Genomic DNA, 19,886 nt, shown 5'->3' with positions numbered 1-19,886 from the left:
CTGGAAATGCCCAACATCAGTGATTTAGCTTGTCACTGGATCTTCATTTCTTCCTTCCTCTATTGTCTGCTACTGCCATTTTCCCCAAACATGGGGGTTCTTTTGGTGGTTCACCTGGAGCTTCAACATCAGGCTGAACTCAGAAATTCTTAATGAGGAGAAAGATCTTAAGATATGTGTGTCTATACCTTCAAAGATCTGAATGTCTACACTTTCTGGTTTGTTGTGATAGAGAAGTCAATTGCTGGAAGTAAGAGCAAAGTGATCTTGTAAACTTGCTGCCTTTGAAAAAGGAAGGGGTTAGAATAATGAAAACCAAATCAGAATAACCCTTTGTAAACAGTGTGTTATAGTAGAATCTATTGCATTTTGAGTTGTAGAATTAATGTTAGAGATCACTTCTCCTATCTGAGGTATTTATCATTTCTATGTCTTAACATTTTACACTAAATAAATAAATAAATCATTATGTTAAAATAGTAATCTAGTCAATTATAAAGCTGGTGTGATAGCTACATGGCTGGACCCAAATATTACAGTAATAAAAGCCAACAAACTTTCTAAGACTCAGCATATAAAGTTCAAGAAAGCTTTATTCTCAAGTTCATTCCTCTATCTCTTTTATTTAAAGCTGAACAGAAGGGACAGAAGATAAAAAGTAATGATAGATTCACTTTTATAACTGAAGATAAGAATGCTTTCTCACTGTTGTAAGTTGGTGTAATTTCATTTTTTTCACCAACTAGAGGATCTGTCACTAAAATTCAAGCTTAGAAATATAATCATAGAATAGTTTGGTTTGGAAGGAACCTTTAAAGGCCATCTCGTCCAAACGCCTACAATGATCAGGGACGTCTTCAACTACATTGGGTTGTTCAGAGCCCCATCCAGCCTGACCTTAAAGGTTTCCAGGGATCAGGCTTCCACAACCTGTCTGGGCAACCTATTCCAGTGTTTCACCACCATCATTGTTAAAAATATCTTCCTTATATCTAGTGTATATGTACCCTCTTTTAGTTTAAAGCCAGTACCCCTTGTCCTGTCACCACAGGCCCTGCTAAAAAGTTTGTCCCCACCTTTCTTATAGCCCCCTTTAAGTATTGAAAGGCCACAATAAGGTCTCCCTGGAGCCTTCTTTCCTCCAGGCTAAACAATCCCAACTCTTTCAGCCTGTCTTCATAGGAGAGGTGTTTCATCTGATCACTTTTGTGGCCCTCCTCTGGACTCTCTCCAACAGGTCCATATCTTTCCATACTGAAGACCAGAGAGCTGGACACAGTATTCCAGGTGGGATCTCACAAGGGCAGAGTAGAGGGGGAGAACCCCCTTCCTTGCCCTGCTGGCCGCGCTGCTTTTGATGCAACCCAGGATACAATTGGCTTTTCTGGGCTACAGGTGCACATTTCTGGCTCATGCCCAGCCTCTCATCCACCAGCACCCCCAAGTCCTTCTCAGCAGGGCTGCTCTCCATCTGTTCATCTCCAGTCTGTATTGATACCTGTGGTTACCCTGACCCAGGGGCAGCACCTTGCACTTTGTCTTATTAAACCTCATGAGATTCCCACAGGCCCGCTTCTCAAGTTGGTCCAGGTCCCTCTGGATGGCATCCTGTCCTTCAAGTGTGTCAAGTGCACCACTCATCTTGGTCTTGTCTGCAAATCTGCTGAGGGTGCACTTGATCCCTTTGTCTGTGTCATCAATAAAGACGTTGAATGACATTGGTCCCAATGCAGACATTTGAAGCACACCACTTGTCCCTGATGTCGATCAGAACTTTTTGCCTTTGACCACTACCTTCTGGATGCAACCATCCAACCAGTTCCTCATCCACATAACAGTCCACACATCTTTGGTCTCCCAATCCCTGGCTTAAGGGCAATCCACTCAAGAAATGCGAGAAAAGAGGTTGCCAGTGATGACTGAGACAAAAATTGTTGAGTGCTTCAGCCTTCTCTTCATCAGTTTGCCAGATGTTCATCAGGGGGGATATGCTTTCCTAACTGGCACTCTAATATATTATGTGGGGAAAAGAAAAAAGACTGAATTTTTATTTTTCCCCTCAGAATGTATTTTAAAGCAAGTATTGACTTTGGATGGTGGTTTCTAATGCTTTTGCCTTTATTCCCTCCAGAGAGGCCGGTAGCTTTTGCAGCACAAATCTTACATCAAGAATTTTTGTAGCTGAAATAAAGTCTTCATGGAATAAAGAGTATTTATGCACTGCATGAGATTTCTTATGAGAAGTTTTCTCACTGCATGACATTTCTTTAGAGGGTTTCAGTCATTGCTAACAAGTGGTTTTCTTTTCAGAAATTATCCCATAGTTAGAGAATGGAAAGTTTGCCTCCCTTCATGCCACAGCAGAAATCACTCTTGGTCATTGTTGAGTTTGAAACAGAGGCTTAAGAGGAAAACTATTATTTTCTTATTATTTACTGTTGTAGTATGTCTGATTCATAGGTTTTTCAGGGCAAATAGTGTGTTCTGTGCTACTTCAGTTAGAATATGATCTTATATATTTGCTAGGAATTTGTTACTGAAATTAGGAGAAAATGCCATTAACCACTGTCAAGCACTGAGTATGAGGAGGTACGCAAATGGAGGAGTGGGGTATTCCCATGTTTTTGATATAAGGTTTTGAGTAAGTTTTACATACAGTATATCTTTTTACTATTAAATCTCTCTCTCTTCTTTTTAAGATTCCAGATTCCATCATCTCTCGTGGCGTTCAGGTTCTCCCACGTGATACAGCCTCCCTCAGTACTACTCCTTCAGAATCTCCTCGTGCCCAGGCCACCTCTCGTCTCTCCACTGCATCCTGCCCAACACCAAAAGTAAGTACACTTATGCCTTGCAAGTCCATGCTCGGCCATATGATCTATCAGATTAATATATTGCCTCTGCTGAACAAGGTTGGTTCGCATGCAAGGTTGTGTCATTCTGCATAATAGATAAACGCAAGACAGTATAGCTTGTTCCATGTATACTGTTGCACAATTTAATATGTGGATCCACCAACACCTTATGGTTACTGAAGTTTCATGTTATCTCTTGCAATATCTGTCATGAATATGAAATTGTTAGCACTTCGAATGTATTTAATATGCTTTAGTATCCCCAGGAACATAGATAATCCTGCCACTGAGTAGCAACATTGAGCAAGTAGTATTTTGTCAACAAAATATATGTGCAAATTTCTAGCTTGGGATGGGGCAGATCTGTGCCCCACATTATTATTGATCAGTTTAAGACACTTTCAAACCAACTGACTTTGCTCAAACTTAGATATTTGCTGCCTGACATTTGGAAACAAAAACCAGCCTAAATTGAATAGAAAGAAAGTTTTAATGCCAACCTTGTGGGATTATTATTCAATTCTTACTGATTACACTATACTATTTAATCATTGAGGTGAACTCTATTATAATGTGCTCTTTTTATCAAACGTTAAATAGCATACATGAAAAACTAAGCAAATTGACCAGTGGCAAGGCCTGTAATGTTTACCTTCAGCAGAATTCCTTTCAGCAGAAGAAAACTGTCTGCATTCACTTCGTTCATTCACATCACAAAGATCTTTCTGTGGCACCAGATGCTGACATACTAATAGACCAGTAGCAGATGGCAAATAATAATATTCTTCCTTGTCTAATTCGTGATCCTTGAGGATTATTCTGCTTGCTAAAATGATTGCCCAGCATCTGCTAGTTCTTCTTTCCTGCTGTCTCATTCTTTTCTATCAGCAAACAAGATTTATTGGCAACCACCCATATAAATATTTTGGTTTAAACTATGGGATTGTTATATGCAGTACTCACCTTCACTGTAATAGAATCAAAATTATTCTGATAGCCAGCAAACTTGAGCTTCATTATATAGTCTACTTTTCTTAAGATTGTTCAGTGAATTCTATCTGCAAGCGCCTCCTTCATTTGTTTTCTAAAAAATTGTGTCTTGTCTAATAAAAAAATAAATAATTAATTAAATTAATTATTTATTAATTAATAATAATAAAATAATTAATAAATAAATAATAAATAATAATAAATAATTAATTAAAAATAAAAATCTGGAGCAGAAGAGCAACACAAAGCAGAGAATCTGCACTGAGTTTTATGCCTGTTGACAAAATGAGAGTGTCCAAAGAAAACCAAAGGAGACCAGTAACAGGCATAAATAAGAGACAGCTCCACTGAGAAATAGCTCTACATGAAGCCTATATGTTTTCAGGAAGTTTATCACAGTGGGAAGGAGTAAAGCTTATCTGTTATGAAGCAGAATGTATTCCTCTAGACTGTCTTCAAAGATTCAGAGAATACAGAAGGAATACAAGAACTTTGAAACAGACTAAAAAACTGAAACTGTGTTTGGGAAACTGGGTGAGATGAGCTCATTTCATAATCGGATCATGCTTTGGTATTTCATGTTAAGACCTGCTTTTCATGTATTACTGAAAAATAGATTTTGTTCAAAATGTGTGAGACCACACCACTTTTATTATAGGAATCTCCATGCAACATCTAGCTAGTCTAGATTTTCTGTGATGTCTTTCAAAGGTGGGTGGTACAAGCTGATACAGGCAAAGACAAAGAAGAGCCCAACTGGAAAATACACTTGAAAGGTTATGTCACCTGTTCCTATTGCCTAGAGGTTGGATTTTGCACAAAACTGTAAGCTTCTTTGCCACTTAGAGAACTCTTTGCTCATTTTACGTATTACTTTTAAAAAACCAAAGAAACTATCCAATATCTTTTTGTTCAGCCCTTTTCAGTACCCTCAAGTTGTCAAACATCATCTGAATTCTTCAAGAAATACAGGTCATTCATATTCTTCAAGATTATCAATATGTCTAAATGTCTTCACTTACTGAGTTTTTCCTTCTGGATCCTGGCATTCTAATAATGCAATATAAATTTAGTTCACACTGGACTTCTTGATCCACACAATAATGAAAATAAAGGTAAATTGTACTTCAGCATCCAGTTGATATTACAGGGTGCTTTTTTTTTCTTCTTTAATCTGCAAGTGTATTTCTTTTCAATATGCTCATTTGCTAGTTGAGGAACTCATTTCAGGGCTCCAAAATGTGTATATACAACATGAAACAAAAATGAAGAAGTGTCAGGGGAAAAAAATTATTCCTTTGATTATACATATTTTTGGAAGTGGTGGTTTAGCCACAAAGCTAGTGGCACTATATTTCTTTGTCAACTCTGTATTCCAGTTTATTTTGTTGTACCATTTTTGTGTGTTTTTTTCATTTCTCTTACTGAATTTGGTGAATAGCAGAAAATTGTGTGCACCTCAGAAAAAAAATCAAGCTTCTGCAATAACGGGATCACCTCTATTAAATGAATGTAAGTAGCAGGTTACTAATGCATGAGGGTATTGGAGAGAAGGTGTGGGAGAATGCATTACTAATGCTCCTGATTGATCTGTTAGGAGTCTTTACCTTTTCATAATGGTATTTTGGAAAATTAGTGTTGTTTATATATAAAGCAGATCATGTAGACAAAATACAACATTTAATTTTAAATGTGTTTTACTGTTTACACTTAATTGTCCATGTTTTCTGAAAGTCTCTGTTTCTAACAAAGTACTAAATGATGAATATTGAGTTTGAACCTTGATATTTCAGTTGGTCTTCAAAAATGTAATTTCCTGGTAAAAGAAGTAATTATGGGAACAAACTTTTTAGCAGGATCTGATGCAATAGGATAAGGGGGAATGGTATTAAACTGAAGGAGGGTCAATTTAGATATTAGGAAGAAATTCCTTACTGTGAGGGTGGTGAGGCACTGGCACAGGTTGCAAGAGGAACTGTCGGTGCCCCATCCCTGGAAGTGTTCAAGGTCAGCTTGGATGGGGCTCCAAACAACTAGCTCTAGCTGAAGATGTCCTTATTGCAGGGAGATTGGACTTAGATGGCCTTTAAAAGGTCCCTTCCAACTCAAACTATTTTATGATTTGTATGATATATTTTTCACTTTAGCCTCTTGGGACAATTTGCCATTGGGACTACTCTGCCTTTCATAAGGTACATCCCCAAAACTAAGCAAAGTAGCTTTTGTTAGCTTTTAATAAATCTTTGTAGAACACCTTTCTTGTTCTCTAAATTGTATTTGAGGTTCAAACAAAATCGATCACTGCTCAAAAAGCATTTAAACCATATTTATAGTAGATGGATTCACATATAGAGGCAATCTAAGTTTTACTCAGAGGAAAACTGCACTAGCAGTCCTCCCTTTTTGAGTCATTCAACCATAAAGTTGATACTGATTGTGACAGATATTTTTATTTTCTACAATATAGTTTTGATCTTTTAAAAGTTTTACTGCTTTCTTAACAAGGTTAGATGATTTTTCAGAATACTTGCATGACAAAAGTTTAGGATGACACAGTGTGACTTGCAAATTTTTCTTGTCATTTCCAGTAGCTGCTCAGATTCTAAAATCTTACTATGTTTTTGTCTGTGTTTGTGGTTGGCATTTTCATCAAGTAAAATGCAATGTTCTTTTCAAACACAAAAGCAATATGATACCTAGTGTCTTTTTTTTTTTTTAATATTTCTATTTGTGTTGACTCTTGGGGTTTTTGTATGCTTACAGTATAAAATTTTAGATCTATAACTTCAGATAACTTAGAAGAATATATCCAGAGCAAATGACTGAGCCATTATTTCAAATTTCTAATTTTGTTCTCCATATTGGTATAAAAGAAAATTACAGTTTTCAAGTTGAAGTCTTCACTTTTCTATATAAATGGCATAATCAATATTTAATTTTAGGCAATGTTGTGTGTCGAAGTCAAATGAAGCAGATTTAGAAGACCAAGGGCAGATTTTACATTATTGCCAGGAATTCATTTCAGTGACATTTAAGTGTTCAAAGTATTTCACTTCACAAGACCATCAGTCTCACTGATGTTCAATTCTTCTACTTCAACGTGCAGTTTCTTTCAGTGTTATCCTGAAGGATCCTAAGGAACCTGTAATAGTACTTTTAAGATGAGAGTATGTTTTTCTTTTTCCATCTTGCTGCTTCCGTACCATAACTTCTTATATTCTACTTTACTTGCTGATTTTCTGTCCCATCCCTAGCTATCTATTTTTTAGTTACACTGAACCAGACAAAACCCTTGGTGATAAGTTAGATCCTTACATATTTGTAGTTGTGATAGATGGCTTTTGATTCCTATGTGAGGCTCTATCCTACAGCTAAAATGAGCAAGCAAGGCTACTTTTCAGAAGTTTTTTCAAGTCTAACAAAACAGTCACAGAACCAAAGAATATGCTGAGTTGGAAGGGACCCACAAGGACAATCGAGTCCAACACTTAGCCCTGCACAGGATGATCCCCAAGAGTCACACCATGTGCCCAAGAGTATCGTCCAAACCCTTCCTGAACTCTGTCAAGCTCGGTGCTGTGACCACTTCCCTGGGGAGCCTGTTCCAGTACCCAGCCACCCTCTGGTGAAGAACCTTTGTCTAATACCCAACCTAAACCTCCCCTGACACAACTTCAGACTGTTCCCTCAAGTTCTGTCACTGGTCACCACAGAGGAGAGATCACTGCCTGCCCCTCCTCTTCCCCTCACAAGGAAGTTGTAGACTGCAATGAGGTCTCCCCTCAGTCTCCTCTTCTCCAGGCTGAACAGACCAAGTGACCTCAGCCCCTCCTTACAGCTTCCCCTCCAGACCCTTCACCATCTTCATTGTCCTCCTTTGGACACTCTCTAACAGCTTAATGTCTTCTTTATATTGTGGTGCCCAAAACTGCACACAATATTCAAGATGAGGCTGCCCCAGTGCAGAGCAGAGCAGGACAATCCCCTCCGTTGACTAGCTGGCGATACTTTGCCTGATGCCCCCCAGGACAGGGTTGGCCCTCCTGGCTGCCAGGGCACTGCTGACTCATATTCAACTTGCCATTGACCAGGGCCCCCCCGTGCCTTTCTGTGGCTGGGAGGTCTATAGCAGACTCCCACAGTGACATCCACATCATTTGTTTGCCCTTTGATTCTTACCCAGAGGCTCTCAATGGCAACTGTGCCATTGCCAACTGTGAGCTCCCTAGATTCTATCCCTTCTATTACATACAGTGCCACCCCTTCACCTCTTCTGCCCTGCCTATCCCTCCTGAAGAGCCTGAAACCATCCAACAGAGCACTCCAGTCACAGGTCATCTCATCTGTCCACCACTCCAGCCATCCACACCTTCTTTGTAGCACAGTGCATTTAATTCTGCTAGTTGAGCACTTTCTGTAGCTTAGTGTCTCCTTTGAAGAACTGTTGTCTTTATCATTGAGAAGTTGACATTCACCTAAAGACCTAATATTCTCAATGTAAAAAGTATGATACTTGCAATTTATGTACATGTTTCAGTTGCAGAGAATTTCTGAAATGAGATAGCCTAGAAAAAATACATTAAACTTTTTTTAAAAAAATAAAAGGCTGATGAGAGTTATTTCAGTGACAAAAAATATTTTATTATTTTAGTCATTTCTTATACTTCCTTCCAATGAAAGATGATGCTTAGAACACCTGTCATGAGCCACAGATTTAATGTTTGAATGTGTACATTGACATCCACACAGTCAAATGAGCTATGGATTTATATTAAACCTAATTATGATTTATGTTTTCAGTCTAGTGTTTGACTTCCAATATACAGCTGCTATGTTGAAATTAGCAGATGAGACCAGGTGGAGTTGGGAAGGTGTTTTTGTCAATTATTGTTACTATTTTTTCAGTAGAAATATTCAGTATTTTTCAGTAGAAGAAAGATCGGGATGCTTATCAGAAATTCTTAGTTAATAATAAGAAGCTGTTCAAGACATGTTTTGGCAAGCTGTAGTTTTATCCATAGTGTAGACGTTTTTCATACATTTGAGTGCATATTTTTTTTTCATCTTGATTCTTACTATTTCTTCTTAAGGTGATCATCAAGGTGAGAGCAATAGGGCAAGTATGTGAATGTATTTTAAAGTTGGAACACAAACACTAAATTTCCAAGTGAAGTTTGTTTCCTTTTATAAAGTTTGCATGTGCTGAAGTTTTTTCTACCTAGGAACTTGCTTGGGTAAGTAGCAAGTGCTTTAGCACAGCTCTTTATCTGTGATATGGTTGAGGACCATAGGAAAGTGCAAAGGATGTTTTAAATTGTTAGGATCATCTACATAGAATAAATCACACCCCAAGCACTGCAAGCATTTCTTGGTTTTTCTTGTAAAAATACACACAGGCATAGTTAGTTACTTGATCCTGCTAAAAATTCTGATGTTTTCATGATTATTTCTGGGTTTAATTTTCTCTAAAATGTTTTTAATGCACATTCCAGGATTACAGAAAATTATATTTAGTAAAAAGAGATGCTGAGAGAATGTATATGGGAGCAGAAAGTAGCCAGAGTTGCCTCAAGATGAGGAATCCTGCTTACTAATGCTACTAAACTACTATATCCCCCTGGGTTCTTCTCAATACAGTGCAGCAGTGGTTTTCAAATCAATTACTCATTAAGATACTAGCATATTTTCATATAATCACTACCTTTTCCCCTTATTGTTTAGAGTGTATTGTCCTGGCAAAACATGTGGATAATTGAGCCCTAGCAGGTATTATTTTTAGTTTACATTTTGGTTACAAACCCTGGTTGTTAGTTAACAACCTGCTCCAGCTTCAAAAGTGAGACATTGTAACTAAGAAGCTGCTTGGTGTGCTTGGGTTATGAAAAAAACATCATAAATAATAAAAATAAAGTTACTGAAATCCTCTCTAAAATCAGAGATTCTCTTTGTAGGAAGGTCAAAACTACAGGGGTAGGCTTTTAAGGTTTTTTTGTTTGTACCAAAATAGACCTGTCAAGAAGTCTCTGGAGAGGAAGAAGCAAGACTGGGATCAAGTGCAAGCTGAACATTGAGTTTCAGTGGAAGTACTTATTTGACTTGGCTTTATTTATTGAATATCTGTGTTTCAAGTAGTGCCATATTTATTGATAAAAGTAGTAATATTGATAATAATAATATTGATAAATAGTATAGCAGTGCCAAAATCTAGTTCCCTTCCCTTACTCATGCTGAAGAACTGCTTATAACAGAACTAAAGAAGGGTGTTAGAGTAGCTGGGAACTGGCATCAGATCCAGAAGTTCCAGAACAATTCCACACCTATTATATATTGAATCATACAAAGAAGCTCTAATGTGCAAAATATCCCTACATTTCTCTTTCTTAGTAATCGGTTGGTATTTTATTAAGCTACAGAACTTCATCCTTTTCCTGAGCCCAGTGAAACTTCCAAACATGTCAGAAAAAAGTTTCTCAGGCTTTCCACGGAAAAAATTATTTTTTTCACATTGTAGCTATTCTGCATGTGTATCCCTTCAGAAGAGAATAATCTTTCAGTACATACATCCTGGCTCACACATGCATTGTGTGTATACTTACGCTGCATCAACTTGTCAGTTCCTCCTTGAAATGTTTTTTTCAATTAGTCTTGGGATCAAGAGTTTTCGTTTCTTACTACACTGTCTTCAAAGGCCAAGTGTTTTTTTCAAATTCTCATAACTTCAGTTTGTCATTTTCTTAAGAAAAAGATGTGCATCATTCTCACATTAGTTTCCTTACCTACACCTTTTCAGTTCCTATCCAAAGCAAATCTCTGGTTTGAATTCTGATATAATGCAAGATGAGGGGTTTTAGGTTTGTTTGATGATTTTGGCTTTTTCGCTCCAGCAGTGTAGTTACATGTGTCTTTCATCCAGTGTCTTCAATTAGAAATTACTGCGACTGCACCTCTACAGAATTGTTTCAAGCTCCATTTTCAATATATCTAGTTCTGGTCTTTCACCAGTGCTTGTTGAGTTTGTTGGCACTTGGTGATCATTTTGATGCCTTTTGGAGTTGGCCTCTTGGAGGAGGAATATTGACTTCCCATCTCCATTCATTCTTTTTTCATTGGGGATATTAGCTCCTGTTACCTAGGCCAATTGACTTAATCTTGTTTATGGAGAACGATTTCGAGAGTAAAACTATGCATCTTATAGGCTGAATTTTCATATAGTCATATGTTCTGTTTGTAGGAATTTGGTTTTCTTCAGCTCTTCTTCTTTAGTGTCTTAGTCCATTCGTACATTAGCTTGATCTTAATCAATAGCTCAGGTACGGGAAGGCTTGCTTCTGTTTCTTCACTGACTATTGACATAATAAATAATCCACATCACTTACTGCTGTGTTCTTTTTTGATGAAATAATCATAAATTTTAAAAATATACCTGTAAGGATAAACAACAATCTTTTTCTAGTTGTTTCTTTCTTATTAGAGCAAATAATTTAATGATGCTGTAGCAGAGTTCAGTGCGAGCTATTATAGGAGAGATAGGTGGTGTATTTTAAAACAAAAAAGATTTCATTCACCCTTTCATATATATGTACTCAAGAGCACAAAAATACATACGTTCAGTGGTCTGTCCAGTGTCCGTCAGTGTGTACCCACCTGGTCTGGTCTGGATTGCCCGAAATGATGGAGAGGATGTGTGGCACCAGCTACAACGTTCTCCACAGCTTCTCTAGCATCCTTCTTAGCCAGTATCCATTAAGTCAGTGTTGAATCTACCTTTTATACTCTTTAGGAGCTGACAGCTAAGGGGGTATTTGTCTCTCCATCTGGCCGCACCTCTTGAATATGTTAGATTTTCTTCCTGTATTGTGTTCTCTTTATCTAAACCTGCTTTTTATCATTCCAACATTATCTCACAGTGGCTCAGTTCTTTATTTTGCTCCATAAACCATTTTAGGTTCTCTTCTCTTACTGATGGGGTATCCCCAGAAGCTGCATGAAGTGCTGTGAACTAAAGTCAGAGTGGTACTTTTGAAAAAGGCTGATGAAAGGTGGTCATTTGTTGCCCTTGGTGGATAAAACTTTTATCTCTATACAGGAAAATGTATTTTTCAAGATCAGTCTTGTTTGAATTGAGTACCTGTTCACTTTGGATTTATTGAATCCATATTAATACTTCCTCTTTCAGAGCAAGTCTATCTTCATGTAGTCAAGCAATCGGGCAATTTCAGTACAGTATGTGAAGTCATTCTTGATCTGATGTGGTAAGAAAAGCAACTCTCCAAAAAGCCAGCTTATCTAAAAAAAAGGTTTATCCAAAAATTGTTTATCTAAAACCAGACTGAGCCCAATGCAAGGCTCATATAGACCATTTACTCTAGAATATGTGTGTGTCATCATCTGGTTTTGCATGGCACTTACAATGTACCTTCTACAAGGCATAGGAAATATAAACTTTATCTCAATTTTGAGAATTTTTTTTGTAATAACTCTTTCATATCAAGGTCTCATTTCTGGTGTCTTTTTTACCGAAGCAGGTAAGCTTTCACTTTTACAAAAGCTAGTTCTCAGAATCATGTTACCCTTCCATCTATAGGTTGGTACAGCAATGCATCAAGTGTGAATATAGTCATTCATCTTTTTTTTTTTTTACCCAAGATAGACAAGGCAAGGTATTTTCTTTTAGGACTTAGCCTGAGTAATCGCTAGCAGCATTTGAGAGTTTCATTTGTCAAGAAGATACTTACATCATCTTGATTATCCAAGTTTTTGTACCGTAGCTATATTTAGCAAGTGTTTCCCCACAAGGTTTTTAGAAAAATGGACAAGATGCTTTCTCTTTAACATTCTTCTGCCAAGTTCCTGTGCCTTATTTCCTGGCTGGAAAAGGAGAACTTGGTATGTGGCCTAATGTTCTTGCTTCTACCTCAATCTGTGCCTCGCTATTCCTCAGGATGATTGTTTAAAAAAAAAAAACTGTGCACATGTTTACAGTCTACTGTGTAACCATACCAGAGGAAGATGCATGCACTAAGTTAATGCTGCTATATTTCTTTGGTGTGGTCCTACTCTATCTGTTCTAAGTGCAATAGATGACAGTTTAGAGTACCTGAAGTGAACAATTAAGCAATTAGATGAAATAAATTTATCTGGAAAGCTTTGAAAGCATTATTGTAATCCCTAGCGTACCAAGTCCATTCCATTAAATAGTCCTGTTAAATTGTAACGATCACTAAGCATCAATAAACAGTGCTAGGAAATGAGAGAAAAATGTGATGGAAAAGGTAAAGGTTTTTAGAATCAAAAGAATATTTGTCGCAATCACTTGTCCAGCCTTCTCATAAACAACCATTCTAAATTTGTTAATACAGTTCACCCTGTTAAATTCAACTTCTTTGTCTGCTTACCACTCTAATTACCTCCTTTCTCACAATGGAAGTTAGAAGCCCTTTATTTTGTAATTAAAACCATGTAAGGCTTAGGTCAATGCTTATCCAATTCTGTATCCTGGATCTGCAAAGAGTATTTAGCATGTGCCAAGTGCATTGCCTGTGTTTGAGAAAATTTTTATTTAGTTGTGTCACTTTTTGTTTAGTAAAATATTAATCAAAGATTGTTCTTCCTGTTTTAATTTTCTACAACAGGAAAAGGGAGAAGGCACTATAGTGCTTCAGGGAATTGTCCCATTTTGAACATTGGTAACTAGTTGAGCAAACTCATTCTGTTTGCTTCTTGAAGAGATTATGTAAGAAAATAGTATTTAATTTTTTTCTAAATTTCTGCCTTTGAAAAATTAATAAACTGTAGCAGCACAAATTATAACAAAACTCTGATGACATGTTAAAATACAAGTTCAAAATTGTATGACCATGAAGATATTATTCTATTCACTGATGCCTCAGGATTTGGTGTTAGAATGTGTTCTGATGATTATTAGTGATGACAACGATCCAAATGAATCCCCATTTTTATTACACTTAAAATTATCGTTAATATCTGAAATTAATTGCCTCTATTTTGCTTACCCATTTAGTTTAATTTTAAAAGGCAAAATATGTATAATCTCTTTAAAAGGGGCATTTATGAATAGGGTAGAATTTGATTTCTTCAATTAGGTTTCAACAGTATGTTTACTTGTGTGAAAGGAATGGAAGTGTTCTTTCTATTTCTGATCCCTTTCGCACTATCATTGCATGTTACTGGACAAGAATTTCTGTAGGCATTTATTGATATTTACATTTACTAAAACCTGCATACATTTCAGTATGTAGGTTTTTATTTAAACTAGCAATACTGGAGACTATAGGAATGTATTTATGGAAAAAGTCTATGACAAATAGGGTCCTGAAAGTGAGTCATTCAAAGCGCTTACATTTGAAACATATTTCTCTTCAATGACTGTGTTGGAAATGGGGCCTCCCACTTGATTACCCTACAGTAGATTTATTCTGTAAGAAACAGTGACAGGTTTGGCAATATTTCAAAACAGCTGTTGCCTATTTTCAAATTTGCGCCATTCATTGCAGTTTAATTTTTAAGACTGCTTTTTTCTTTTATAAATACTTTTACAAAATGTGAGGCGTGCCTTTGAGCAAGGAGTTCATATGCATTTGGCACAGCAGTTCTTTGCAACACTTGGTTTGCTTTATTAAGTTTTCTAGGCAGCCTCCTTGGACAATGGTTTCACTCAACAGCACTGTCAGTATGGACAAAGTGACCTTAGTCGCTTCCCAGGTTATTGCTAGTAGTTAGCCACTTAAAGGTCATATTGTTTTAAGCTTCTGCAAAGTGAATTGAATCCCAGATCTTTCTACCTTAACTTCATCTTCCAAGGTCCTCTCACTGCTTTAATTGTTTCCTATGGCTTTAGTGGCTACACCCTTTTCCAGTATCCTTACTAACCCTTCCGCTCCTCTTTTACAGTTGAACTCCTCAGGACACGTAGATGTGAGGAAATACATGGGACAAGAAGCTTTATACAGATTTTCTAAACACAGCCCTGTCTAGTCAAAAGTACAGATATTTGAGAACAAATCTTAAATGCTCTTATCCTCAAACAGGTTTACTCTTCCCTTTAAAGTCCCACTGGCCCAGATGTTCTCAGAAAGATGAGATCTTCCTTGTTACACTGAGCCTCAGTGCGAACACCACTCCCTTAATTTTGCTACTAGAAGTGCTCAAAGAGAGCAAATATTTGCTTTATAACCCTACCAGAGAGATGATTTACTTTATAACCTGCCTGTTGCACCATCAGGTCACTTCTAAGTGACTTCATTGGTGCAACAGTTTTCACCGTGACCACCAAGGTATCTCTGATAGGAGTTAGCTTAATGTCTAAAAATGTTTAAAGGACTCTGTCCTCCACTAGATGTGCTATAGCTCTGTATGTGCTGCAGCTTTTAGAACTTCAGCTTAGGACAACAAGGCAAAATAGCAGCGCACTGAGAAGTGAATTGTCAGTTTGGGAAAGGTATGCAAAAAGAATGCAAAACTTCACCACCTAGGACTTAACATATCTTTATTTTTTCCTTAAATATGACCTTATTCCTGCTTGCCAAGACAGATTTCTGATATATGCAACAGGTGTTTGGGTTTTGAAAAGCTCTACTAGGGGCATGAGCTGCAAATTCTGCTTTCCTTTGTGGGGAAAGCGAGAGAATAAATGGGGGAACAAAATGTGCCAGCAGACAGTGAAAAAATGTTCACGCAGTTCTGAAATGCAATAATTTAAAGTATTGAATTGATGTGAAATTGAATGTAAAGGTCTAAAACAAAGCAAAGCAGTATTTGTGGCTCTTGAGTGATGAGGCTGCAGGGCTTAGTGAGGTTTGAAGCAGGAGGTAGCTTGGATCCAGGAGGCAGCAATAGCATTATGAGAAAAGGGCTGTCGTCAGGAAGAACTGGGAGGAAGGCAGCCTTGAGCTGGCAGAAGGGTTGGCGAACCTTCAGCTGTGTGACAGGAGGGTTGTGCAACTGTTAACTGCATAATGGAAGTGAGGACCCAGCTCTCGTATGCCCAGATCTCCAGTTTAAATGAGTCTTAGGACATGAAGTCACTACAAATCATCATCATGGCTGGGCTTCACGAATGAAGATTTGAGAAGGACTCTGCCTACATTTGCTACAGGCGCGCTGGTGGCTAAAGAGGCCAACGCGAGATAGACAAGCCCGGTTGCAAACTACAAATAGAGACATACTATATAATGTTTGTATTTATTGTAGTTTGTCTTTCCCTGGCTGTGCATTTTACCTACCAACTTTTAGATTTGATTTCTGACCATTAAATTTCATTTAAGTCACTAGATATTTTTGAAGAACTAGGCTGCCCCATGTTGGTGTAAAATAACCAGCGTATTACCAAGCCTTTTGTATAAGGACATGGTTACATTATCTTTGCCACTATATGTGTTAACAAAGCATTTGATCTTCAATACTGCAACAAAATTACATTACTTTCTACCATTGATTGTTCCACCTGCACTGTTTATTCCCTTATCTGCACATGGAACAGTGTGAGGAGTAGTACCCATTTAAAAAAACAATGTGGGCAGTGTGAGCAAAATTTGTGATGGTATGATAATGATGTTTTATTGGCATTCATTAGCATTCACATACATTATGCTTTTGTAGATTTACCATTATCCATGAAGTGAAGCAACCATAATAAAACTTTTATGCCATACTGCAGTATAATGCACAGGCAGGAATATGTTTATTGGTTGAGAATATATGTCTCTTTTATAGGAGCCTGTATTCCCTTTGTTTGAAAATACTCCCTGCTTATTTAGGAAGCCCCATCTAATTGGTGTTTGTCTGACCTAAAAGTGCAGAAGTAAAAATACTTTCAAGTGCAAGTCTATTTTTCATACATAAATGTAAAAGTTATACATAATGCGTTTTTAAGTTGAAAGAAATTGATTTGCTGCAACATTAAAAATATATTAAACTCTTTGGTTTTGCTTTTATACATCCACCTACCTTTCACAGAATATCTCTTTAACCTGGACTGGAAACTCATGCCCTTGTTTTTCTTCTATATTTTGTCTTTACTCACTGTTCATCGTTGATCTCTGTGTAGTAATCAAGTGGGAGAACAGCAAATAATCTGAACTTGTTTTGTATGCTGATCTCTTGATTATTGTGATTCCAATATTGCATGCCCAAAGCATTGAATGAGGTACTTGGCATCTTTTTAAACTACTGCTGTAAAGAGTTTACATTGTGAGTGTTGCATTTATTCAATTTCAGAATTAAGTAAATTCATCATATCAAAAAGTTTTTGTCATTATGAACAATGCATGTATTGGCCAGGATTTCGAAGAAAAGTCTGACAGGAGTTTGGCTTTTTGGTGAATGTGGATGGGAAAACACATTTCTGAAAGCTTTAGGTCTGGCAACATTCCAATTTCTTTGTCAGAATGTAAGCAGGGAAACTTTAGAGTAGCCCACACAGAGTATATTATCAGAAAGGGGAAGGAGTTTAAGATGGATAGTGCTAAATATTTGAGGCTGTTTCTCCTATTGTGGAACTCTTCCTTTAAATAATCCAACAAAAGGCAGAGTCTCAGATTAGCTAGTTGTTCAGAGCTGTTCTTTCTTTATGACAAGTATAACTGCTGGTCTAGATATGTATTTATGGTTAGGTATTTTAAATTCTTTTTTCTGAAGTAAAATCTAGGATGAAGATTAACAGGTACATTTCTCATGTGCTCTGTTAGGTAGAAGGTAGAGGAATAATAATGAAACCATATGCAAGACTTCTGCTTAGAAAACATTTTCTGTTCACTCATCTTCTAACAAGTTCATTAAGTATATTTGAGCATTCCTCTTTGCTAACTATTTGGTTCTGTTTTCCCTGCTTCCTAAGTTTTCTTCCACTGACTTCCTATCTCATTGTGCTCCAACTGTAACTCCACCTTGTTCTTCAGGTATCAGGATAGGGACACCTGTGGCTAATCTTTAGCTATTAAATCCTACTACTAGTGCCTTGTAATAAGAAAGGGATGTAAATATAATGCATTTATCTTAACTGTCAGTGCATTATACCTTGCTAGTTTCCTGGAATGTTGCCTACACAGCACCTTTCTTTCTTCATTACATTGAGTATCTTAATTTGCCACCTTCAGTGTTCTCAAACCTTCATGTCTTTCAGGTAACATTTTGCCAATAACTACGTGGTGTTGCTCCTGCCTCATCTCTTAATCCACTTATTTAGCTTGTGTTATGGTATAGATACTTTTGATTTAGAACACTTACACACCTTTCATCGTAATCTTTTATAACTATGAGTGGTCCTCTGTGATGGGGTTCTTGTGTCTAAGTGAGTTTCTGAAAAACAATAATCCATGCCATTTTCTGAATTAGTACTTTATCTGTCAAATTCTAGATCATCATACAGGAGTTTACCAGAGAAAGATAAGAATATACCTGAATTCCTTTCTGTGGTATTTGCCGAGAAAAAAAAAAGTATTTTTTTTATTCCTACTGTCACTTGCCTTCCTGATAGTACGCTATTTCATTCCTAGGACATATGTGGTATAGCTCATCCAAAACTCATATAACACTGATTCATCCCTTGAGAAGTATTCAAGTTGTACTCTGCAAGATTCCTGTAGAAAACACATTTTCATGTATATTAACAGTGCCATGGATGTTAAACAAGAGTTGACCTTAGGCTATCTCCTTGTAATTCATATGTCCAAGCATTTATAACTTCGTTGCTTGTAGTGTACACGTTGTTTATGTATTTCTATATATATTTTGAAGAAAGAAAGAGTAAGTAATATCAGTTATATGCACCTGTAGTATCTCCAATCTCATTTCTGACTGAATCCTAAACCTTCACCACAACTTGAGCAGCCACTTGGTGAGTAATTCAAGAAAAACGTTTTCCCTGAAGTGCAATGCATATTGTTGCCACTTAGAACTTTTCCTTGGGTTTCTGTGTTATGTAACATTTTTCTTAATGATCTAGTTCCATGTGAGATTATAAGCATTCCATGTGAGATCATAAGCATTTTTTTTTTCTCTTTCTCATTTTTCAAAACAAAACTAAATATATTATTTTTGAAAAAAGTTTCAAATTAGTAAGATGAATTAGGGTTCTAGTAGATTATGTCTTATTACCTGGAAGTGGTAGTGTCTCAACCAGGATATTGGGAAAAGTATCTTTGCTCTAGATCCTGATGTTTTCTTTTCAGATAAGGATCTTTTTTTCCCAAGTGAGGTTTCCTTTTCTTTTCCTCGGTTAGGAAATATATAGCAACTAGGTTGTAACTGCATATATTTTAATTGAATTTGTCTTCTAAAGGAGACATATTTTATTTAAGAATGACAGTTTCTTCTTAGTATATTAGAATTGATTGGAGATTTACTTGGAGTCCCATGATAACAGTAATGTGGGTGCTTCACTTGAGAGTTCAAATCAGATGCTATTTTAATGCCATAAGACCAGGGAAGGAAAGCAACGATTAACATAAGTATTTCCAGTGTATTTTTCTTATGGACACCCTATCAGAACTAAATACTTAAATTGTTAATATATTGTTTAGTTGCATTGTTTTCTTGAGAATCAAATGCAAGTTAAAAAAAAAACATTCTGTTGACTGAGTTTTGAGTAAGAATTTCTCCATTTTACATGGCTCAGGTAAAAAGAAACAGGACAATTTAACTTGTGCCTCTGCTAGTGTCCTCCAGAGAGCATAAAGCATCATTGAATTTCCGTGGTTCATTCAGTCTTTGGCTTCCTTGATGAGATTTCTTAAAGAAAAGACAATTAGTGTGGTTTGAAAGGGTTCACCTCAGTTATGTGGGATTTTGTTTTACTTAGGCTATGAAACAACCATCAAATAATAAAAACTTTCAATTCAGTCTTGACTCAGACTAGAAGGATATTGCTAAAGTAATTTTTATTGTCGTCTTCTCTATTTCAGATGACACAAGTTCAATTTATCAGTAAAAGACATTTGTTTACCAGATTCAGCAATTCTGAAAAGAACTTTTGCTGTAAATGAGTGTTTTATGCTTCTAAAAATATGAATCCTTTTGAGAAGC

The 19,886-nt window shown here is 36.7% G+C and overlaps 1 protein-coding gene across 2 annotated transcripts in view; it reads left to right on the top strand.

Moving 5' to 3' along the window:
* GPHN (gephyrin) overlaps positions 1 to 19,886 on the top strand; it is a 287,967-nt gene that overhangs the window by 191,051 nt on the left and 77,030 nt on the right. For both annotated transcript variants that reach the window (XM_018082606.2, XM_029964123.1), the window contains one exon: positions 2,700 to 2,834. In XM_018082606.2, coding sequence (XP_017938095.2) covers positions 2,700 to 2,834 — 135 coding nt within the window. The remainder of the gene's footprint in view (positions 1 to 2,699; positions 2,835 to 19,886) is intronic.

This window comes from Manacus vitellinus, unplaced genomic scaffold (assembly GCF_001715985.3).
Source record: "Manacus vitellinus isolate BGI_N305 unplaced genomic scaffold, ASM171598v3 scaffold_6_pilon, whole genome shotgun sequence".
NCBI lineage: Eukaryota > Metazoa > Chordata > Aves > Passeriformes > Pipridae > Manacus > Manacus vitellinus.
Note: the sequence above shows the minus strand (reverse complement) of the source record. Positions and strands in the feature narration are given on the sequence as shown.